The sequence below is a fragment of the Euphorbia lathyris genome, chromosome 10 (genome assembly GCF_963576675.1).
Source record: "Euphorbia lathyris chromosome 10, ddEupLath1.1, whole genome shotgun sequence".
NCBI classification, from domain to species: Eukaryota; Viridiplantae; Streptophyta; class Magnoliopsida; order Malpighiales; family Euphorbiaceae; genus Euphorbia; species Euphorbia lathyris.
The window spans coordinates 74,019,515-74,038,668 of NC_088919.1; the positions used below are offsets into that span (position 1 = coordinate 74,019,515).

Consider the following 19,154-nt stretch of genomic DNA (forward strand, 5'->3'; position numbering starts at 1 on the left):
AATGTATTAGGTCTGGACATTCTAAAATATGTATATTCTTTCGTTGGAACAATAATGTGGTAAAATGTGGTATGTATGAAGATGAAATAAGGTTTTTAAAAAAAATGCTTAAATCTATTCTAAATCTTTTCATTTTTATTGTTTTGAGAATCTATATAAAATAGTTCAAATTCTTATTTGTTAAAATAAAAACAAATTTATAGCTATACTTATATAACAAGCTATGGTATAACTGTTTTTTTTTCAAATTAATTATCTTGATTAACTTGTTAATATATTTTTAACATATTAAATTTAAATTCTTTTGTTTTTTTATTGATTTGAAATATATGTATATATGAATAAGCAAATAATGTGGGTATTTTTTCTACCAAAAAAAATAAAATAATAATGTGGGTATTTTTGTAACATCCCATGCATTGCACGGATATTCACGCTAATTAATTTAAAAATGACACTTATTAATAGGACTGAGAATGGTCCATTCCAATCCAGGAATTTAGAAATATTCAGTATTATATTTAATAAGAGTCAACTGTTGCATTTTGATTCAATTTAAAAAAACAATAATTGAATTTAGTTTGGAATTTTTTTATTCGAATATTGAGCCAGTTTTAAAATCTCCAACATATTTACTTAATAAATTAGGAATTTGAAATGTCCAGCATTAGTCTGTTTATAAGTCAATGATATAATTGAATCAATTTTTTTAAGGGTAAATAATTTATTAGTCCCCTAGTTTTTACCTAACACACTGTTTAGTCCCCTTATTTTGAAAAACACATTTTAAGGTCTTTATCTTTTGCCAATATTAACCTTGTGGTCCTTTTATCTATTTTTTTAGATTTTTAACCGAATATATCTTAGCTTTTAGGACAACCACGATACAATACAAGTTGACCATGTTGCTCTGTTATTTTATATATATCTGTTTATGCTAAAATATAACGATTATAAGTCTAAAAAAACTAGACAAAAGGACCAAAAGGTTAATATTGGCAAAAGTTAGGGATTTTATAATGTGTTTTTTAAAATAGGGGGACTAAACAGTGTGTTAGGTAAAAACTAGAGGACTAATAAATTATTTACCCTTTTCTTAATCAACGGTTTTAAAACGATGCGTTTTGATTTGCTATAAAACCAAAATGTTGTCCTATATTTGCAGGACACAACCCATTTTCTGAAATAAGCTCGCAGTCTCCTCGGTGACGACCGACGACGTAGGTAACAGAGAGCTCTCCATTTTTTGCCGATAATATTATCAATTACTTTTGTCGATCTTTATAGTTCTTGTTCGATTCTGTTTTGGATAGAATATGGAGTTAGGGTTTAAATTCTAGATAATTTAGTGATTGGAAGAACGCACTGTCACAAGTTCGTTTTCCTGTTTTGGTTTATTATATATAATTTTAGATTGATTTTGTATATCATGAGAATTTTTATGGAATAAACCGAAATTGATATCTGATTTGCTAATTATCAGATCGATTGCTTTTGAATCTGTGTAGTTGAACAAGAACTGATGAAATTGAGGTGACTGCTCTGTCTAGCTATGCTAATCTTCCGCAGGAATTGATCAACGAAATTCTTCTCTGGTAAGCAGCGCTCTCTACTCTACCAGCTCTCCCACGACGTAGGTAAGCAGAGCTATCTACTCTACCAGCATGTTTTGTCGATCAATTACTTTTGACGATCTTTTGGGGTATTATACACTAAATTACAACAAAATTTTCATAAAACCAGTTCGATTTTGTTTTGGATAGAATATAGAGTTAGGATTTAAATTTTGGTATTTTAAAGAATTTAGTGATTGGAAGAAAGCAGAGTCACAAGTTCGTTTTCCTGTTTTGGTTATTATATATAATTTTTTAGAAATTGATTTTGTATATCATGAGAATTTTTACCGAATACACCAGATGATATCTGATTTGCTAATTTTGATCTGAGAGGGAATGAATTGTTGTATTGGTTGCTTTTTGAATCTCTGTACTTGAACAAGAACTCATCAAATTGAGGTGACTGCTCTGCCTAGTCATGGCTAATCTTCCGCAGGAATTGATCATTGTTTTTCCCATGTATATCTGAAATTGATGTCGGATTTGCTAATTTTGATCTGAGAGGGAATGAATTGTTGTATTGATTGCTTTGGAATCTCTGTACTTGAACAAGGACTCATCAAATTGAGGTGACTGCTCTGCCTAGTTATGGCTAATCCTCCGCAGGAATTGATCATTGTTTGTCCCATGTGTATCTGAAATTGATATCTGATTTGCTAATTTTGATCTGAGAGGGAATGAATTGTTGTATTGATTGCTTTTGAATCTCTGTACTTGAACAAGGACTCATCAAATTGAGGTGACTGCTCTGCCTAGTTATGGCTAATCTTCCGCAGGAATTGATCATTGTTTTTCCCATGTATATCTGAAATTGATATCGGATTTGCTAAGTTTGATCTGGGAGGGAATGAATTGTTGTATTGATTGCTTTTGAATCTCTGTACTTGAACAAGAACTCATCAAATTGAGCTGACTGCTCTGCCTAGTTATGGCTAATCTTCCGCAGGAATTGATCATTGTGTTTCCCTTGTGTATCAGAAATTGATATCTCATTTGCTAATTTTGATCTGAGAGGGAATGAATTGTTGTATTGATTGCTTTTGAATCTCTGTACTTGAACAAGAACTCATCAAATTGAGGTGACTGGTCTGCCTAGTTATGGCTAATCTTCCACAGGAATTGATCATTGTTTTTCCCATGTATATCTGAAATTGATATCTGATTTGCTAATTTTGATCTGAGAAGGAATGAATTTTGTTGTATTGATTGCTTTTGAATCCGTGTAGTTGAACAAGAACTCATCAACTTGAGGTAGCTATGGCTAATCTCCCGCAGGAAATGGTCATGGAAATTCTTCTTTGGTTGCCAGTGAAGTCGCTTGTTCGTTTTAGATGTGTTTGTAAATCGTTTTGTGCCATGATCGAAAGCCAATCTTTCATCAATTCTCATTTCAGAAGATCTTCAGAAAATAGGATTCATTGCAAGCTGATTGAGCTAGGAGTACATATGACAGATGATGATGATCGCCTGAAAATTTATGGTTTAGATTTCGATGATGACTTCCAAGCAGAGTTGGTGCTGGATAAACTATATCCATCCACGTTATACTTGAGGTTCTTTTCTTATTGCAACGGTTTGGTTCTCTTGTTTTTAGACAAACTTTGTATATGGAATCCATCCACCAGACAGTACAGAATGCTTCCGGCTTTCCCTCTGAAGCACATTCCCAATCTCAGTTTTGCTTTGGGTTATGACTCTACTGTAGATGATTACAAGGTTGTAGTAATTATATCGAATAAAGGATGTGGTATTTCTCAGGTTTGGATTTTTGAATTGAGGTTAAGTTGTTGGAGAAGGATTGATGATTTTCCTTACGTTGTGTACGATAGTATTGACGATGGCGGCAATGGAGATTGCTTTCTGGATGGGGCTGTGCATTTTATATGCCATGATGCAGGATATGGCCATGGTGATACAAACATAATTGTGGCATTTGATGTCGCAAAAGAGACATTTTCCAAAGTACGTGCGCCTGTTCAGACCGAAGGAATTCCTATCCGTTTGCATATTTTGCGACAGTGCCTTTCTGTTAGTGTTTGGAGTTTGACTAAGAGACAACATGTTGATATATATGTGAGGAAGAAGGATGGAGCTGCGTTTACTTGGACTAGATTATATTCTATTACAAAACAACAATCTTATGCGAAATCATTTGTGCCTTTTGCAGAAGGGAGAGTTGCATTTTCAGAGGAAGGAGATACGGTTTTTCTTTCTTCCATGGGGAAGTTGTTGTCGTATGATTTTAAAGAGCAAAGTTTCCGAGTGATTACAAGTAAACATTTGGATATATTTAAAGAGAAACGTTTGCAAGAGTTTGTAAACAAGAATGCTAATTATTTAGATTTATTTTCGTGCACCGAAACTCTTGTATCGGTACTAGGTAAGGTTCATACAAGTCGAAGAAGAAAGAGGAAGAAGGGTCTTGAAGAAGTGAGAGATATATTCATATGAATTTTATTTAGGTAGAATTAGATAATAAATAATTAAGGTACTGTATTTCTGGTCTTGAAGAAGTGAGAGATATATTCATATGAATTTTATTTAGGTAGAATTAGATAATAAATAATTAAGGTACTGTATTTCTGGTTTTTGAAATTTATTTTAGTCTTTGACTGGTTTTGGTATTAAAATTGATATTCTGTACTCATTTTATTGAGTTTCTTTGGGTTTTTTTGGTATTAACTTATGTTATATTTTCTTTTGATTGTACTCGTTTTTGTACATTTTCAGTCGTTTTTCACATGCTATATATTGTTTAATTTTTAGTTGTTTTGGTTAGGTTTTACATAATTCCAGTTACATAATATTAGGCATTACATCCAAACTCAAACTAAGCAGAAATCATCAACTAGGTCCCTGAACTAAGCAGAAATCATCAATTGAGTCTCTATCCTATCCTAAAATCAGAAACTGTAACTATTTGATATAGACTGTAATTATTTCTATGTTTGTTCAAAATGAGTTTGCGAAAGAGAGTAACTGTTCAACCGAATGATTTTCGATGAGGTCTCAATTGATGATTTTTGTTTAGAATAGGGATCACTACAAGAAAAAGGGGTATTAGTAAGCAAAATTTAACAAGGGTATAAGATACACTTATTAAAAGTAAATTCTCAATACTTTTAATAAGCCTAAATTCTAATACTATTTAATTAAAAAGCAAAACATTTTTTGAATAAATTTTACCAAAAATTCCCCTTATTAATTTAGTCTAATTTAAAACCCCTTTATTTTCTATTTTAATACCTAAATTAAAACCCTTTACAAATTGTAATGGAATGGAAAAAACTGAACACTAATTAATTATAATAATAACACATTAACCCCTTATTGATCACTTTTGCTTTTAGTGCCCTAAATTCCCCCCCCCCCCCCCCCCCCCTCACTTTTCGTTTCCCTCGCTCTGTTCTTTTCGTTTTCCCCCTACCCAAACCTTGCTCACTTGAATTTCAGACCATATTTTATTTACACCAAAACGAATCGAGCAAAAAACCTTCTGCAGGCAGACCCAACTTATTCAATCGAGCTGGATGATCTCATTCTTTCCTCAATTTTTCTTTGTAAAAACCTAAACCCTTACTGTGCGTTCCATCCCAATCCCTTGATTCTCACTTCCTTTGGGTTTTCTACAGGTACGTTTTCAAACACTTGCATTCTCTCTCTCACTTTTCTTCCGCTCCCCCTTTCAGCTAGATTCTCAGTTGCATCCTCAAAATTCTTGCAGTTCCCAACTTTGTGTCAAATTACTGGTAAGTTTTTGCTTCTTTCAGGTTATATATAAATTGGAGAACCAACATTTCAACATTGAGTTAGAGTTCAAATATAATGAAAAGACCTATAAAATTGTAACACCGAATGATCCTTTTGGCATGTTTCTCACTTTGACAACTTGTGATAATTGGAGATTTGTTTGCTAAATGTGAAGTTTTTCGTCTTTGAGGATGGGCAAACTAATTTTATCTATTTTTGCATAATCTCTATAAGATGTAGTAGCATTATTAACTAATCTTTTAAACATCCTTAGTATTCGGTTTAGGTTTAGACAGGTTAAATGTTAGGTAAACTTACCAGCTTAGTTTACCTAAAGCTATTTAATATGGTCTTAAATGTGAAATTGGTATCTTTTGTCAAGGAAGAAGCCTTCTGTTCCACTAAGAACTTCCTTAGTTGAGGTGTTTCTGTTCTTGGTTTTATGAAATCAAGAGTAATTGTTGGGGCTGATGAAGTGAAGCTGAGCAAGGTACTGAATGTGGGTGATTATGTTCACCTTCACATGTTGCAACTAACACTTGTTGGTCTTCAATGCTTCTTTGCATTTGAAGATTGTAGAACAAAAGAACTATACTTTAGAAACTAATAATCCCATTTAGATTTATCACAAAAGAGTTATTTTATGTATGGCCTTGTGTCCATTTGCATTTGAAATTACCTTCTTTTTAACAGGGCAGGTAGGAGAAAATGAGCGCTTGAAATAAGCTCTTGGTGAAGGATTATCTCTTGTGACCTTTTGACTATATTTTCCTCCATTGATATCCATCCTTGATAATTTGAAAATCAATTAGAATTCAGTTAATTATGAGTAATGAGAAAAAATGTTAACAATTCATGTTTTTAAAGGACTTACTAGGCTTGTATCAGATGGTTCAGACTTGACATAAACTCTTAAAATCTGGTTTTGATAACTTCTCGTAGGCTTTTACAAGATTCTTCATCAATTGAGCTGCTTTCAGAATTAACCATTCATTGCTAATGTGTTATCATTAATACTATTGTTAGTAGTATTACTCCTCTGTACTTCTTATTCATATAATCCACCAATTGGCTTCTTAAAGCATTGTAGTTTTCACACATCCTAGTTAAGGTTTCTGTACTTACTCTGTTCAATTTCTCCACCAAATATCTGATCCTGCCCTTCAATATTTACTGGTTTTGTTTTAAACTTTAACACAATTAGATAAAATGTCTTCAATTTATGTCTAAACATAAGATTTATTAGAGAATGAGTTCATGTTTCTTGTTATTTGCTTTCTAGTTCCTTATGTTGCACTTTTAATAATTTAATTGTCAAATTAAAGCTTGTTCATTGTTTTGGTTGCGATTATCACCTGATACTCGTAAAAGTTGTTAAAAGTAGATATATGTTGTTGTATGTTAATGGTTTCATTTCAATTTATGAAATGCAAAAGAGTCTGTGTGGGAATGAAAATTCGTTAGAAAATAAATAAAATAATTAGAAAGATCCAACTGAATTCCAGCAGGTTGAGAAGTGTTTAATATAGTGATAGAATTTACCACTGTCACATGAACTCAGACCAATTGGTAGAAATTACCATTGAAGCAAACTGACAAACATAACCCAGATGGAACTTAAGCCTAATATTTGATTGAGTTTTTTCCATTCTTAATTGTTTTTTCTGCCTTGTTAATTCATTTATAACTCAAAGATTATATTATTGTATGATATTGATATCTGATTTGACATTTTAGATTTGCAATTTACTGATTATGTGCTCCTTTTGCTGTCAAATTGTGGCATGAAAGTGCGGAAGCTCAACGGGTTGAATAGAGCAATATTCAAACACCATCTGATGAAGTAGTTGTTCCTTATGATACCTTGGCCCCTCTTCCATCGCTTCCTTTCCTTTGTATTTTCAAAAGTATGCTCAAATGGTCGATCTGGTTGTTGCAGATCCAGAAGAAACTAAGAAACTTCTCGATAAACTCGTTGTTTTGCAGCTTATTGGAGGACTGGGAACAACTATGTGTTGCACTGGACCTAAGTATATCATTCAAATACTTGTTTCATGATTCTTTTTTATATAATAAACTATCAGCGTGAGTGCATCAATGGACATAGGGGTTAATTTGATGGGTTTCTTTCTTGCTTATTGCAGGTCTGTTATTGAAGTTCGTAATGGATACATTTTTTGACCTTATTGTCATCCAGATTGAGGTTTTTTTTTTGAGCGCTCATCCAGATTGAGGTTATTACTTCTTTCTCTCTACTAGTTATACATAGTATAATTTTATGTGTTCTTTTATATTCTTTTGGGATGTTCTATCTGTGTATGTGACTGACTTTAGGATTGATGTAGAATATTAATTCGAAGTATGGGTGCAATGTTCCACTGCTCTTGATGAACTCATTCAATACTCATGATGACACGTAAAAGGTGCCTGAAATTGATAATTTACATGAGTTTTTGTTATTTTTTTCCCGATTCACAGTACTGATAAACTAATTAAGTTTTATCTTCTTAGATTATTGAGAAGACTCAAAAGCAAATGTTGATATTCATACTTTTAATCAGGTAAGTATAGTTACTATATTTCTTGTTTTAGAAAGACATGAAAAAGTTCTAAATATATGATCTTCTGTCCCTAATCTTTGCAGAGTCAATAACGTTGGAGCAAATGCCAATAGAAAGCATGTAATGCACAAGTCACAGTTTCATAATTGGTAATGGTTTTTTTTTTTTTTATCAAAATCACCTTTAAAAGCAAAGTTGTGGTCTCATTACTCAAACTACTCTGCTTTGTGTGTGGATTCTGTATTTTTTGCTTAATCTTCTTTTACTCACAAACAATTCATTAACTAGGTTATGCACAATTGGCCTTCCTAGGCGATGTTACTGTGGAAGTTGAGATGTCTTTCCATCTGCGAGAGGTTTGTATTAAAATTTTATTGTACATGTAACTAAAGCTGAGCTCTGAGATAAATATGTGGAAGCCAGTGTATTAGAATTATGTACCCTGCATTGTGCTCCTAAAGATGATTGCAAGCTGGTTGATCGCTTGCATGAGATCGGCCTAACTGGCATGAGCAATGTAACTGTATGGTTGGTGTACATAATTGTCATCGCTACTAAAATATAGTGATGCAGATTAGCATTTCAATTCAGTATGTAGATTGATAGGAACGGAAAGACAATTTTGCAGGAAAGAACATGAAAAATTGAAAAAAAGTGAACATTTAGAGCATCAAATTAAATATGTATTAGTTAATAAGTACAAGATCGGAATAGATGATACAATCAGTAGTAATATTGTTCAACATGTTTCATGCAAAGTAAAAGGTTATCAGAACTGATATAGCACAAGGTAAAGTTGTTTCAACATGTTGATACAACTGGTATAACAATTCTCCAGTTCTGTTTCCAGAATTGGTATACCAGTTCTGGAAAAAGAACTGGATACCAGTTGTATTTCCAGTTGGTATCCCAGTCCTGGAAACTAGTTCCTAGTTCCGTTTCTAGAATTGGTATACCAATTCTGGAAACAGAACTGGAAATAGAACTGGTATCCAGTTCTGTTTCCAGAACTAGTATCCAGTCCTGTATCTAGAACTGGTATCCAGTGTCATCCTCTAGTTTCCTCTGAGGAATCCTCTTCTTTTTCATCATCTGGATCACTTCTTTCAAGCTTCTCCTCTTCTGTTTCAACAGAGGTTTTCTCTTTTCCTGCAAAACCTATTTGGATTTTATCTTGGTTGCCATTTTCCTTATCAAAATGAAAGAAATCAATGGAACCTTTTTGATTTCGATATGAGTTGCTTCAGCTATTTGACAAGCCATATTTAGATGTCTGATTTTGACCTTTTTATGACAAATTCTAAAACATATGAAATAATTGATAATATTCAACAAATCTGGTGTTTGCCATGGATATACATAATAGGATCACTTGTTGAATGACCGTCAACTGGTCTTATTTTGCAAACCGAAAAGACTGGTGGTTTTGGCTCAGTAAGAGCCAATGTTTCGGTACCCAACAAAACGAGTACCATTGACATACTCAGTTTGTCTTCCGGATTTGCTAGCACGCAAAGTAGTCTGATGTCTATGCACCTAACAATTTCTTCAATTGAACTTGTTTCCTGCAATTGATCGACCAGTTCTGTTTCTTTTCCTTTGTTCCATAATTGCCATGCCTGCACATTGGAAATGTACATATTAGCGTATATACCTGCTAGTCATAATGGCATTGAGGACTCTTTTTCATACTTTCAAACCTGCGGACTGCACACCCAACTATCAAACAGGTGGATAGGTTTTACTGCTCTGGAGGTCATATTATTGCTTTAGCATGCAAGTTTATGAATTTTTTTCTCTTATTTTATCTACCATGTCCCTTAATTGATGGATTAGGCATGTCTCGTCAAAAGGAATGCAAGGTGTCACCTTCCCTTAATTTCAGACCAAAATCCCTATTTTTTTACTTGCATTTCAAGAGTTGAATTCTTAGAGCAATAACAGTTCATCCTTTTGATAAGGTTTTCAAAAGTTCAAGGACCTTGTAGCACACCTTTAGCTAATTCTGTTTATTATTAACTTTTTATACACATTATATTAGCATTCAAAATGGTGTTGGACCTCTGTTATTTCTTTCAGTCGTAGTAAAATTTTATGAACTCCGCCTGTGAGGGTCACTTGGTGGCCTTTACAGCCGGTCCCAAGCCCGGACAAAGGAGGAGGGTTGCGGTAGGTTTGTGGCGGCCAGCGTAAAACTTAGCCACATCTTATGACATGAACCATAATATAAATACCGTTGGGGCGTTCCCTACTCAGCGACGCGCTGCACTTCTTAGACCCGGGTGTAGTGATAAATGTGCAAGGGTTGCTAGGTCGTCGCCCCGAAGCGGCACGCCACCCCAGGACCCGGGGGTGGTGTCAAATATGCAAGGGTTGCGGGTAAATAAGCTAGTCCACGGTAATGGTAGGGGTAGGGGTAAGGGTAGTAGGTTACGCTTTGGGACATGGAACATAGGTTCTTTGACAGGAAGATTAGCTGAAATTGTAGATGTTATGAAGAGGAGGAGAATAAATATATTATGCCTACAAGAAACCAAGTGGGTTGGAGCCAAGGCTAGAGAGATAGCTCCTTGGGGTTATAAGCTTTGGTACTCAGGAAAGGATAAGGGTAGAAATGGAGTAGGTATTCTTATTGATAGGGAGTATATTGATGAGGTAGTAGCGGTGTCTAGGAAGAGCGATAGAATTATGAGTGTTAAGCTAGTGATAGGGGATGAGGTTGTGAATGTCATTAGTGCATATGCGCCACAAATAGGATTAGATGTGTCTATAAGACAAGCTTTTTGGGATGACTTAGAGGAAGTGGTGCAACAGGTTCCTAGGGATGAAAAAATGGTACTAGGGGGTGATCTCAATGGACACGTGGGTTCTAGGCGAGATGGGTTTGAGAGTGTTCATGGAGGGTATGGTTTTGGAGATAAGAATGAAGCAGGAAATGATATTTTGGAATTCGCATCAGCCTATGACTTGAGTATCATGAACACATGGTTTATGAAGAGAACATCCCACTTAGTGACTTATCGGAGTGGCGGTAATGCGAGCCAAATTGACTTCTTCTTAGTAAGGAGTGCTTGGAGAAAGAGTTATATTGATTGTAAGGTGATCCCTGGTGAGAGTACGACAACCCAACATAGAGTAGTGGTGCTAGATTTTCGAAGTAGGAAATGTATAAGAAAACAAACACCTCAAGTAGAGACTAAGATTAAGTGGTGGAAATTGCAAGGGGAGAATCAACAAAAATTTGTGGATGAGATGACCAAAAAAGATATTTGGACTTGCAATATGGATTCAGATATAGATTCGATATGGAATAAGATGGAGCATAGTATAAGGGAAGTAGCGAAGGAAGTTCTAGGGGAATCTAAAGGTAGCATGCCACCGGGTAAGGACACATCTTGGTGGACAGAAGAAGTACGACAAGCAGTAAAGAGTAAGAGAGAATCCTATAAACTATTGGGGAAATGTAGGAGTGACGAGAACTACGAAAAATACAAAGAGGCTAAAAGGGAAGTAAAGAAGGTCATACGAGATGCTAGAGCAAAGGTGAATCGGGATCTGTATACAAGATTGGATACGAAAGAAGGGGAAAGAGACATATATAGAATTGCTCGGATGAGAGATAGGAAGACGCGAGATCTCGGAAAAGTTAAATGTGTGAAGGATGTGGACCAGAAAGTCCTAGTTGGAGATAAGGATATCAAGGAACGATGGAGGTCCTATTTTGATGACTTATTTAATGGAGATCGCCAACAAGATGTTGGAGATATAAGTATCCATCACGATATGATAAATCATGAATGCCTGCGGAGAATTCAAAACGGTGAAGTCAAAATGGCATTAAGTAAGATGAAGTTGAAGAAAGCAGTAGGACCTGATGGCATCCCTATTGAGATTTGGAGATGTTTGGGAGAAAGAGGAATCGAATGGTTGACGACGTTCTTCAACAAAATTTGGAGAAACAATAAGATGCCATCAGAATGGAGGAAAAGTACCTTAATCCCTTTGTATAAGAACAAAGGCGATGTCCAAGATTGTGCCAACTATCGGGGAATCAAATTAATGAGTCACACTATGAAACTTTGGGAGCGAGTGATTGAACAAAGGCTAAGGAGGACGGTGAAGATCTCGGAAAACCAGTTTGGCTTTATGCCGGGAAGATCAACTATGGAAGCCATCCATCTAATGAGAGAATTAATGGAGCACTATCGAAATAAGAAGAAAGACTTGCATATGGTTTTCATTGACTTGGAGAAAGCATATGATAAGGTACCAAGGGAAGTACTTTGGTGGGCCTTGATAAGGAAAGGCATTTCGCGGAAATATATTGACATCATAAAGGACATGTATGAGGGAGTATGCACGAGTGTACGTACTAGTGTTGGGAAAACTGAAGAGTTTCCTATTACGATTGGAGTGCATCAAGGTTCCGCACTAAGCCCATTTCTTTTTGCCATCGTTATGGATGAACTAACAAGTTCACTTCAAGATGGTATACCATGGTGCATGCTGTTTGCAGATGATATTGTGTTGGTTGATGAGACGAAAGAAGGAGTGGAGATGAAGTTGGAACTATGGAGGCAAACTCTAGAATCTAGAGGCTTTAAGTTGAGTCGAAGTAAGACAGAATATTTGGAGTGTAAGTTTAGCGGCCGTAGGAGTAGGGAGGCAGGGACAATCACCCTAGATGGGAGAGTTGTTCAGGCCTCGGATTGCTTCCGGTATTTAGGATCTATTATCCAAACGGATGGAGAAGTAGATGGAGATGTTGCCCATAGGATTAAAGCTGGTTGGTCGAAGTGGAAGAGTGCTACGGGTTTCCTTTGTGATCCCGGCATGCCTAATAGATTGAAGGGAAAATTCTACCGGACGGCAATTAGACCAGCATTGTTATATGGTACGGAGTGTTGGGCAGTGAAACACTGCCACATCCATAAGATGTCGGTGGCGGAGATGCGTATGTTGAGATGGATGTGTGGTCACACGAGAAAGGACCGGGTGCGTAATGAAATAATTAGGACAAAAGTAGGGGTCACATCTATTGAGAATAAAATGAGAGAAACCCGACTAAGGTGGTTTGGCCATGTGAGACGTAGAGCGCTTGATGCGCCGGTTAGGAGAACCGAAGAGTGGCAAAGGGATGTAGTGGTGAGGGGTAGGGGAAGACCTAAGCAAACTTGGAGGAGGGTGATCGAGAGTGATATGAGTTTATTGGGAATTGAGGAAAATATGGTAGTGGATAGGACGGAGTGGAGGGAGCGAATCTGTGTCGCTGACACGACTTGATTTTCACGGTTTTATATGATGGTTCATGTTAGCCGACCCCGAATCATTTCGGGACTAAGGCTTTGTTGTTGTTGTAGTAAAATTTTTTGCATTTTTTGGAACTCTTTGCTTTGTTTCAGATAAATGCGATCTATAGTTTGAAATATGGTATACATCACAACAGCATCCCATTGACTGCAGAGAAGCAAATCATCAGAGAAATAAAACAGCTTGAGGGGACATGGGACAAAGTAATTGCTAATGCTGCTATGAGCGAAAAGATCCAGGATTCAATGGACCAGAAAGAAGCTATACAAAACCATGTCAAAGTAAGAAATCTGAAATTTTGGCTCTCTTATGCTAAATTTTTGTAGTTTTTCTAGCTTCTTGGTATTAGTTTTTGTGATTAATTTATGTTATAGTCAGAATTGCCCGGTAACTTGCTAATTTAGTTATATTATTGTATCTTATGGATTCTGATTTGGATGGGGTAAGAAAAGGAGCAGCAGTCAGTTTGGGGAAGAATTAATCAACTTAGGGATAAAGTGAAGGTTTTTCATAATGAAATGAAGACCTTACAGTTTAAGCTTTCAGCTGTGATCTAGAAGAAGGACAAAGCATTTAAAAATATCAAATCATTAAGACAATTGCATGATGAGGTATGTTTTTTCATCAACTATCTGAAAATCTATTATTCTCAGTACATAAATCTGTTTCTATCTATAGTCTTGTTGATTAATGATTTTTAACTGATTTCACTAAGTTATGTTTTTTTTTCTAAACTTGGATAGTGTCTGTACCAACTTTGTATGCTTCAAAACTGTTTATAGAGTAAACAAAGGGAATTTGGTCATAATGAAAAGTATATATATGGCCTATAGAACTCTAAGCTTTTACCAGCTGTTAGCCTTGTGGAAATTAGTACCCGATGCAAAATTGTTGAATAACTTGTTTTGTTCATGGTGAAAATATGTTGGTCCTCGAAGGCCCTTGTATAATAGATGTCCTCAATTATGGTATGTATAAAAAGGCTTATGGGTTGGTCCCTTCATCTTTCTTTGTCCCCTTCACAATGTTTTGTGCATTAGTCATTTGTAACAACTGAAATGACGGTTTTCATCTGAGCTCTCAAAATAACTGCTAAATTTAGCTGTCAAAATTGCGATTTGATTAATTTTGTCTCTATCGCTATTAGAATGTCCACGTTTATAGTAGTCACCAAAGCCATGACTGAGGCCAATGACCTGACTAGCAAGAAAGATACAATGGCACTGGAGAAGCTTTCCCATGGAGAGGTATTAGACAAGTACTTATTGTAGTCAGGTCATTACCTGTTTGTTTGAATATTTCTCCTTTATTTTGATCCTTGTTCCTGATATTGTTATCTAGGTTGGGAAATGTATGTCACTTTGGAGCAATAACAATGTTGGGGTTTAGTGTCCTATAGACAATTGTTCTAGGATACAAACTTAATGTAAATGAAGTGTTCTTTATATCATTTGTTTTAATGAGATATATGTTTTATAACTATATAAAGGCAATCCCTTTTAAGCACTGAATAAAGTCTAATAAAAGGAAATCCGTAAGTTTGTTTTAAAGTGATTATAAAGTGTTCATACAAGCATGAAGTGAGACAAAACTTTATAATAAACTAATAAACTTAAAACCACCCCAAGTCAAGTGATATGTTTAGGATTGATATATCACTGTTGAGACTTGCATGCAACAATGTTTTCTGTCCGACAGAAAGCTGATCTCACAAGCTTCATATATGCAGATATCTGGACAGTTACATGAATCCGATGAAAAGTAGTTCATTAGGATTGGGGACCCGACTTGAGATAACAGGATGGGTAGATTCATCCTTGTCACCTGTTCATCTCATTGGTATTAATAGGTGTAAATAATCCCCAGACTCAAAGGAATGTTAATTGGTATTCTGGATTACGGAATGTGACGCTTTGACTCTGGTGTAACACGATCCTTAACAGAGATGACTCTGGGGTGTGAACAGCAGACGTTGGGTATCACAGGAAGTGATTGCGGGATCGTTATATATTGGATTGAGCATTTATCACTCCTGATAAATGGGAGATATGTTCATGGATCGCTTATGGAAGACTTGACTCTAAATCCTTGCAAGGTGATAGCTTAAGACTTGAAATACAGATTTCACTTAACCTATCTAATTTGAGTTGACTCGGCCTGTACAAGTAAAACGAACGTCTCGCTATATGTGACTTGACATTATCCATAATAATAAGATTCAGTTCAAGGATGTAGTTGATAAAGGATCGAATTATACCGTAACTAATACTGAAAGGTCAACGACAGAATCAACATGTCTTCTTATAGCTCTAGGGGAATGATTACGGACTTGCTAATCACATACTCTGTACATCATTCCGTTATGCAAAGATTAAATATAATTCTTTGAAAATTAATTTTAATAGTTGCATACGGCTAGAAGCAATAAGAACCTAATAGGTCACACATAAGACTTGGAACCCAAAAGAGAGACAGATGTTAATTAATTGATGGAAGTCCAACTGAGCCCAATAAGGCCCATTCACTAGAGGGGGGCGATTTTATGTATGGTAAATACATAAATAATTATTTTGATTTTATCAATCCTAATTAGATTAGGATTATGAATTAAATTAATTAAAGGATAAATAAGTTAGGAGTTTTAATTAGATTACAGTACTCCTATTATTATCCAATAAGGTTATTATTATTATCCTTTATATATTAGATATATTAATGGATAATGATTATGAATTCTATTCCGAATTGAATTCTTATTTCAATAACCTAATTTTATCTAACTAGGGATTAGATACAAGAGATTATAAATAACCCCCTTTATAGGATTTTCGAAATCCACAAGCTAAACCCCCTAGAGAATTTCGAATTCCACCCTAGAGCAAGAGAGAGAATTTCGACCCTCAGTTCGAGGACGAGATTTTCCACGGCTTCCTTCCGTTCAATTGATTTTCATCTTTCTTTCTTTATCCTTGATCTTGTGTTGATTAATTAGAGGCAATCTATTTTGGTTGATATTCAACGGTTGATTCTAACTTGATCTTATATTTGTTTTGTTCTGTGCTCGGGAACTCGAAGTAAGAGTTGTGGGCACTTTGTTTGCAACGGTAGATAGAACATCCAAAATGTATTTCTTCCTATCCCTCTTTATATGAAATAACGGTTAACGGATCTTATGGTTTATGGAAATAGGTTAAAATTTTATATTTCCGCTGGTATACGTTAGCCTATTTTTCCAACAAACAATGCCTTTGGGGATGATTACGAGAAAATAATTTTCCCATCACTTGATAGTCGACAAATGAGCAGGGAATCAAGGATGGAAGAAAAAGGAACGTGATGAGAATCCACTGGTAGCACCTGAGACACCAGTAGCCTCTGAATCAGAATAACTTTTTGGATATATTTTGTTAGCTAAATAGGAAATTCTCTCTTGATGAAACTAACTTTACAAACAAGTTTTTGAACACATATTAGAAGTACATATATATTGTAATTATTCAATAGTTGGTCTTTCAATATTTATAATATGTTAGTTTTTTATGGTTAATTTGTGTATTGTTTATTATTATATTTTTTTATTGTGACAAATGGTTATTTAATTTGTGCATTGTTTATTATTATATTTTTTTATTGTGACAAATGGTTATTTAATTTGTGCATTGTTTATTATATATATTTTTTTATGATAAAAACGTTTTAATAAGGGTTTTTAATCATTATAATTATAATTAGTTTGTAATAAATGCTTTTTAACATTTAAATTGGTTTTTAATAAGTGTTTTTTTGTTATTATAATTAGTTTTAATAAGTGGATATTTAATTATTATAAATATTTATTAATAATGGTAGATTTTCCATTATTGTAAGTTAAATAATTAGCGGACTCAATTCCGTTATTAAAAACAATTAGCAAGGCAACGTTTAACAAGGGGCCCATAAAGGGCTTTTCCACTTATTAAAAGCATTTACTAAGGGTATTTGGACTTTTAATAACAGATTTTCCCATTACTAAAAGTTGTTTTTTTTGTAGTGGATTCAATTGGTGATTTTTGCTTAGTTCAGGGATCTAATTGATGATTTTGATAGTTTGGGGTCCTAATTGACTTTGCAGCCTTAATTTAGGGAGTCAAATGGGTATTATGTCCATAATATTATGTGTATATGGAATGAGAAGTTTCTCATAACATTGTAGAAAGGTTGCACATTATTCTAAATTGGCATATAGCTCATATTAGTCTCTAAAATATACTTTGAAACCCAATTAGCTCCCCAAACTGCTAAAATCACCAATCAAGCCCTTAATCTATATAGAAATCAACAATTCTCATCATCGTATCTAAGGATGTTAAGAATTAATAGTAATCGAATCCTAATATAACAATTAAATAACACATACTATCTTCGTCCCATAATATACGTCATTCTAGAGATTTTTGCATAAATTAAAAAATGCAATTAATGTAGAGTCAAATTAATGAATTTACATTAGTTACCTAAAAAAATTATTTCTCATGTAATGATTGAAGAATAAACATTGGAATGTTAAAAAACACATTAATAATGACAAAAATTCAATGTTTGGAAAAAAAAGCTAAACTAAAATTTTTTGAAAAACCAAAATGACTTATGTTTTGGGAAAAAAATTCACCTTCTAGAACGACTTATAAAATGGGACGGAAGGAGTAATTAATATTGTATAGGATATGAAATATATTCATCTCAGGTCCCAAAAAGAATCCAAGATCAAAAAGAATTTGAAAAAAGAAATGAAGTTAGAAACTTTATTAATGGAGGAGAGATCTCCAACTTTTGCGAATGGGAAAATAGAAAGTAAAATCCAAGATGAAGTGAAAAGGTAGAAATCGTAAAAAAAAATGTGTTAATTATGTATTTAATTGTTGGATTTAGAATTGGATTACTATCGTGATCGTTGATTTCTAAATAAGTTTAGCGCTTAATTGATGATTTTATTAGTTTAAGGACTTAATTGATTCTAAAGCTATAGTTTAAAGTCCAATATTAAGTGTTATGCCTTCTAAATTTGAGGCCTGCTGAGCTCAACAAATTACACAATTAAGTTTATGAACTAAAGAACAGGCACATAATTAATCACTTCAAAATCGGGTTAAATGTATCATTGGTCACTGAATTTTTTAGGTATTTCAAAATGGTCATTCAATTTTAATTTATCACAATAAAATTATTCAACTTTGAATTTTATCTTAATTAAGTCACTTCAATGATTTCAATAGCAAAAGTCATAAAAAAAATAATGCATCTACCACATCCGCAGCAATCAACTTTCATCGCCAATCGAAAGGAACACTTGGATATCTCCCAGCTAACATATGGCTCTCACCTAGTAATATGAAACGATATATGTCGGCTGAGTGGCAGTCATGTGTTGTTTTGGTCAGCTAGGTGACAGCCACATGTCTTTTTGATCAACGGTTAAAGTTGACTGTTGCTGATATAGCAGTCACGTCACTTTTTCGATGTCGTTTTGCTCTTAAAACCGCAGAGTGAATTAATTGAGATAAAATTCAAAACTGAATGATTTTATTGAGACAAATTGAAATTAAAGGACCATTTTGAGATAACTATAGATCTTTAGTGACCAATATGCAATTAAAAGTTTAACTTGGACCTCTTTGATGAATAGGGTGAACCATGTCCGAGTGAGAAAATAAACCTTAATTCCAAAAGCTTTTTGCATGAATGCATAATGTTTTTCCTTTCTATAAGGTTGATAAAAATGATTCTATAGAATATGACTCACTGGCAACGGATAGAGTATTTGCGGATAGTGTCAATGCTAAATCTCTATCCGTTTATTTTTGAATTATCCATACCCATCCTATTCAATTTGCGGGTATCCTTACCTATTAAGATTAATAAAAAAAATATAGATATTACA

At 34.3% G+C, this 19,154-nt stretch overlaps 2 protein-coding genes across 7 annotated transcripts; both read left to right on the forward strand.

Moving 5' to 3' along the window:
• The first annotated feature begins 1,162 nt into the window (after positions 1–1,162).
• LOC136208546 (F-box/kelch-repeat protein At3g23880-like) lies at positions 1,163–4,272 on the forward strand. 6 transcript variants are annotated; one of them, XM_065999513.1, is made up of 3 exons: positions 1,163–1,224; positions 1,509–1,637; positions 2,033–4,272. In XM_065999513.1, the coding sequence occupies exon 3, from the start codon at positions 2,874–2,876 to the stop codon at positions 4,065–4,067; it is 1,194 nt and encodes a 397-aa protein (XP_065855585.1). In that variant the 5' UTR covers positions 1,163–1,224; positions 1,509–1,637; positions 2,033–2,873; the 3' UTR covers positions 4,068–4,272. The 6 variants fall into 6 exon arrangements, with proteins under 6 accessions (XP_065855585.1, XP_065855586.1, XP_065855582.1 ...); XM_065999514.1 differs by having other exon boundaries at positions 2,843–4,272; XM_065999515.1 differs by having other exon boundaries at positions 1,178–1,224; positions 1,509–1,595; positions 2,843–4,272.
• Positions 4,273–4,986: 714 nt separating this feature from the next.
• Positions 4,987–8,750, forward strand: LOC136208547 (uncharacterized). Its single transcript, XM_065999517.1, has 8 exons — positions 4,987–5,176; positions 5,249–5,365; positions 7,306–7,396; positions 7,511–7,569; positions 7,712–7,789; positions 7,878–7,927; positions 8,011–8,076; positions 8,216–8,750. Exons 1-5 carry the CDS (start codon positions 5,147–5,149, stop codon positions 7,784–7,786), a joined length of 372 nt encoding a protein of 123 aa, XP_065855589.1. The 5' UTR covers positions 4,987–5,146; the 3' UTR covers positions 7,787–7,789; positions 7,878–7,927; positions 8,011–8,076; positions 8,216–8,750.
• The last annotated feature ends 10,404 nt before the right edge of the window (positions 8,751–19,154 follow it).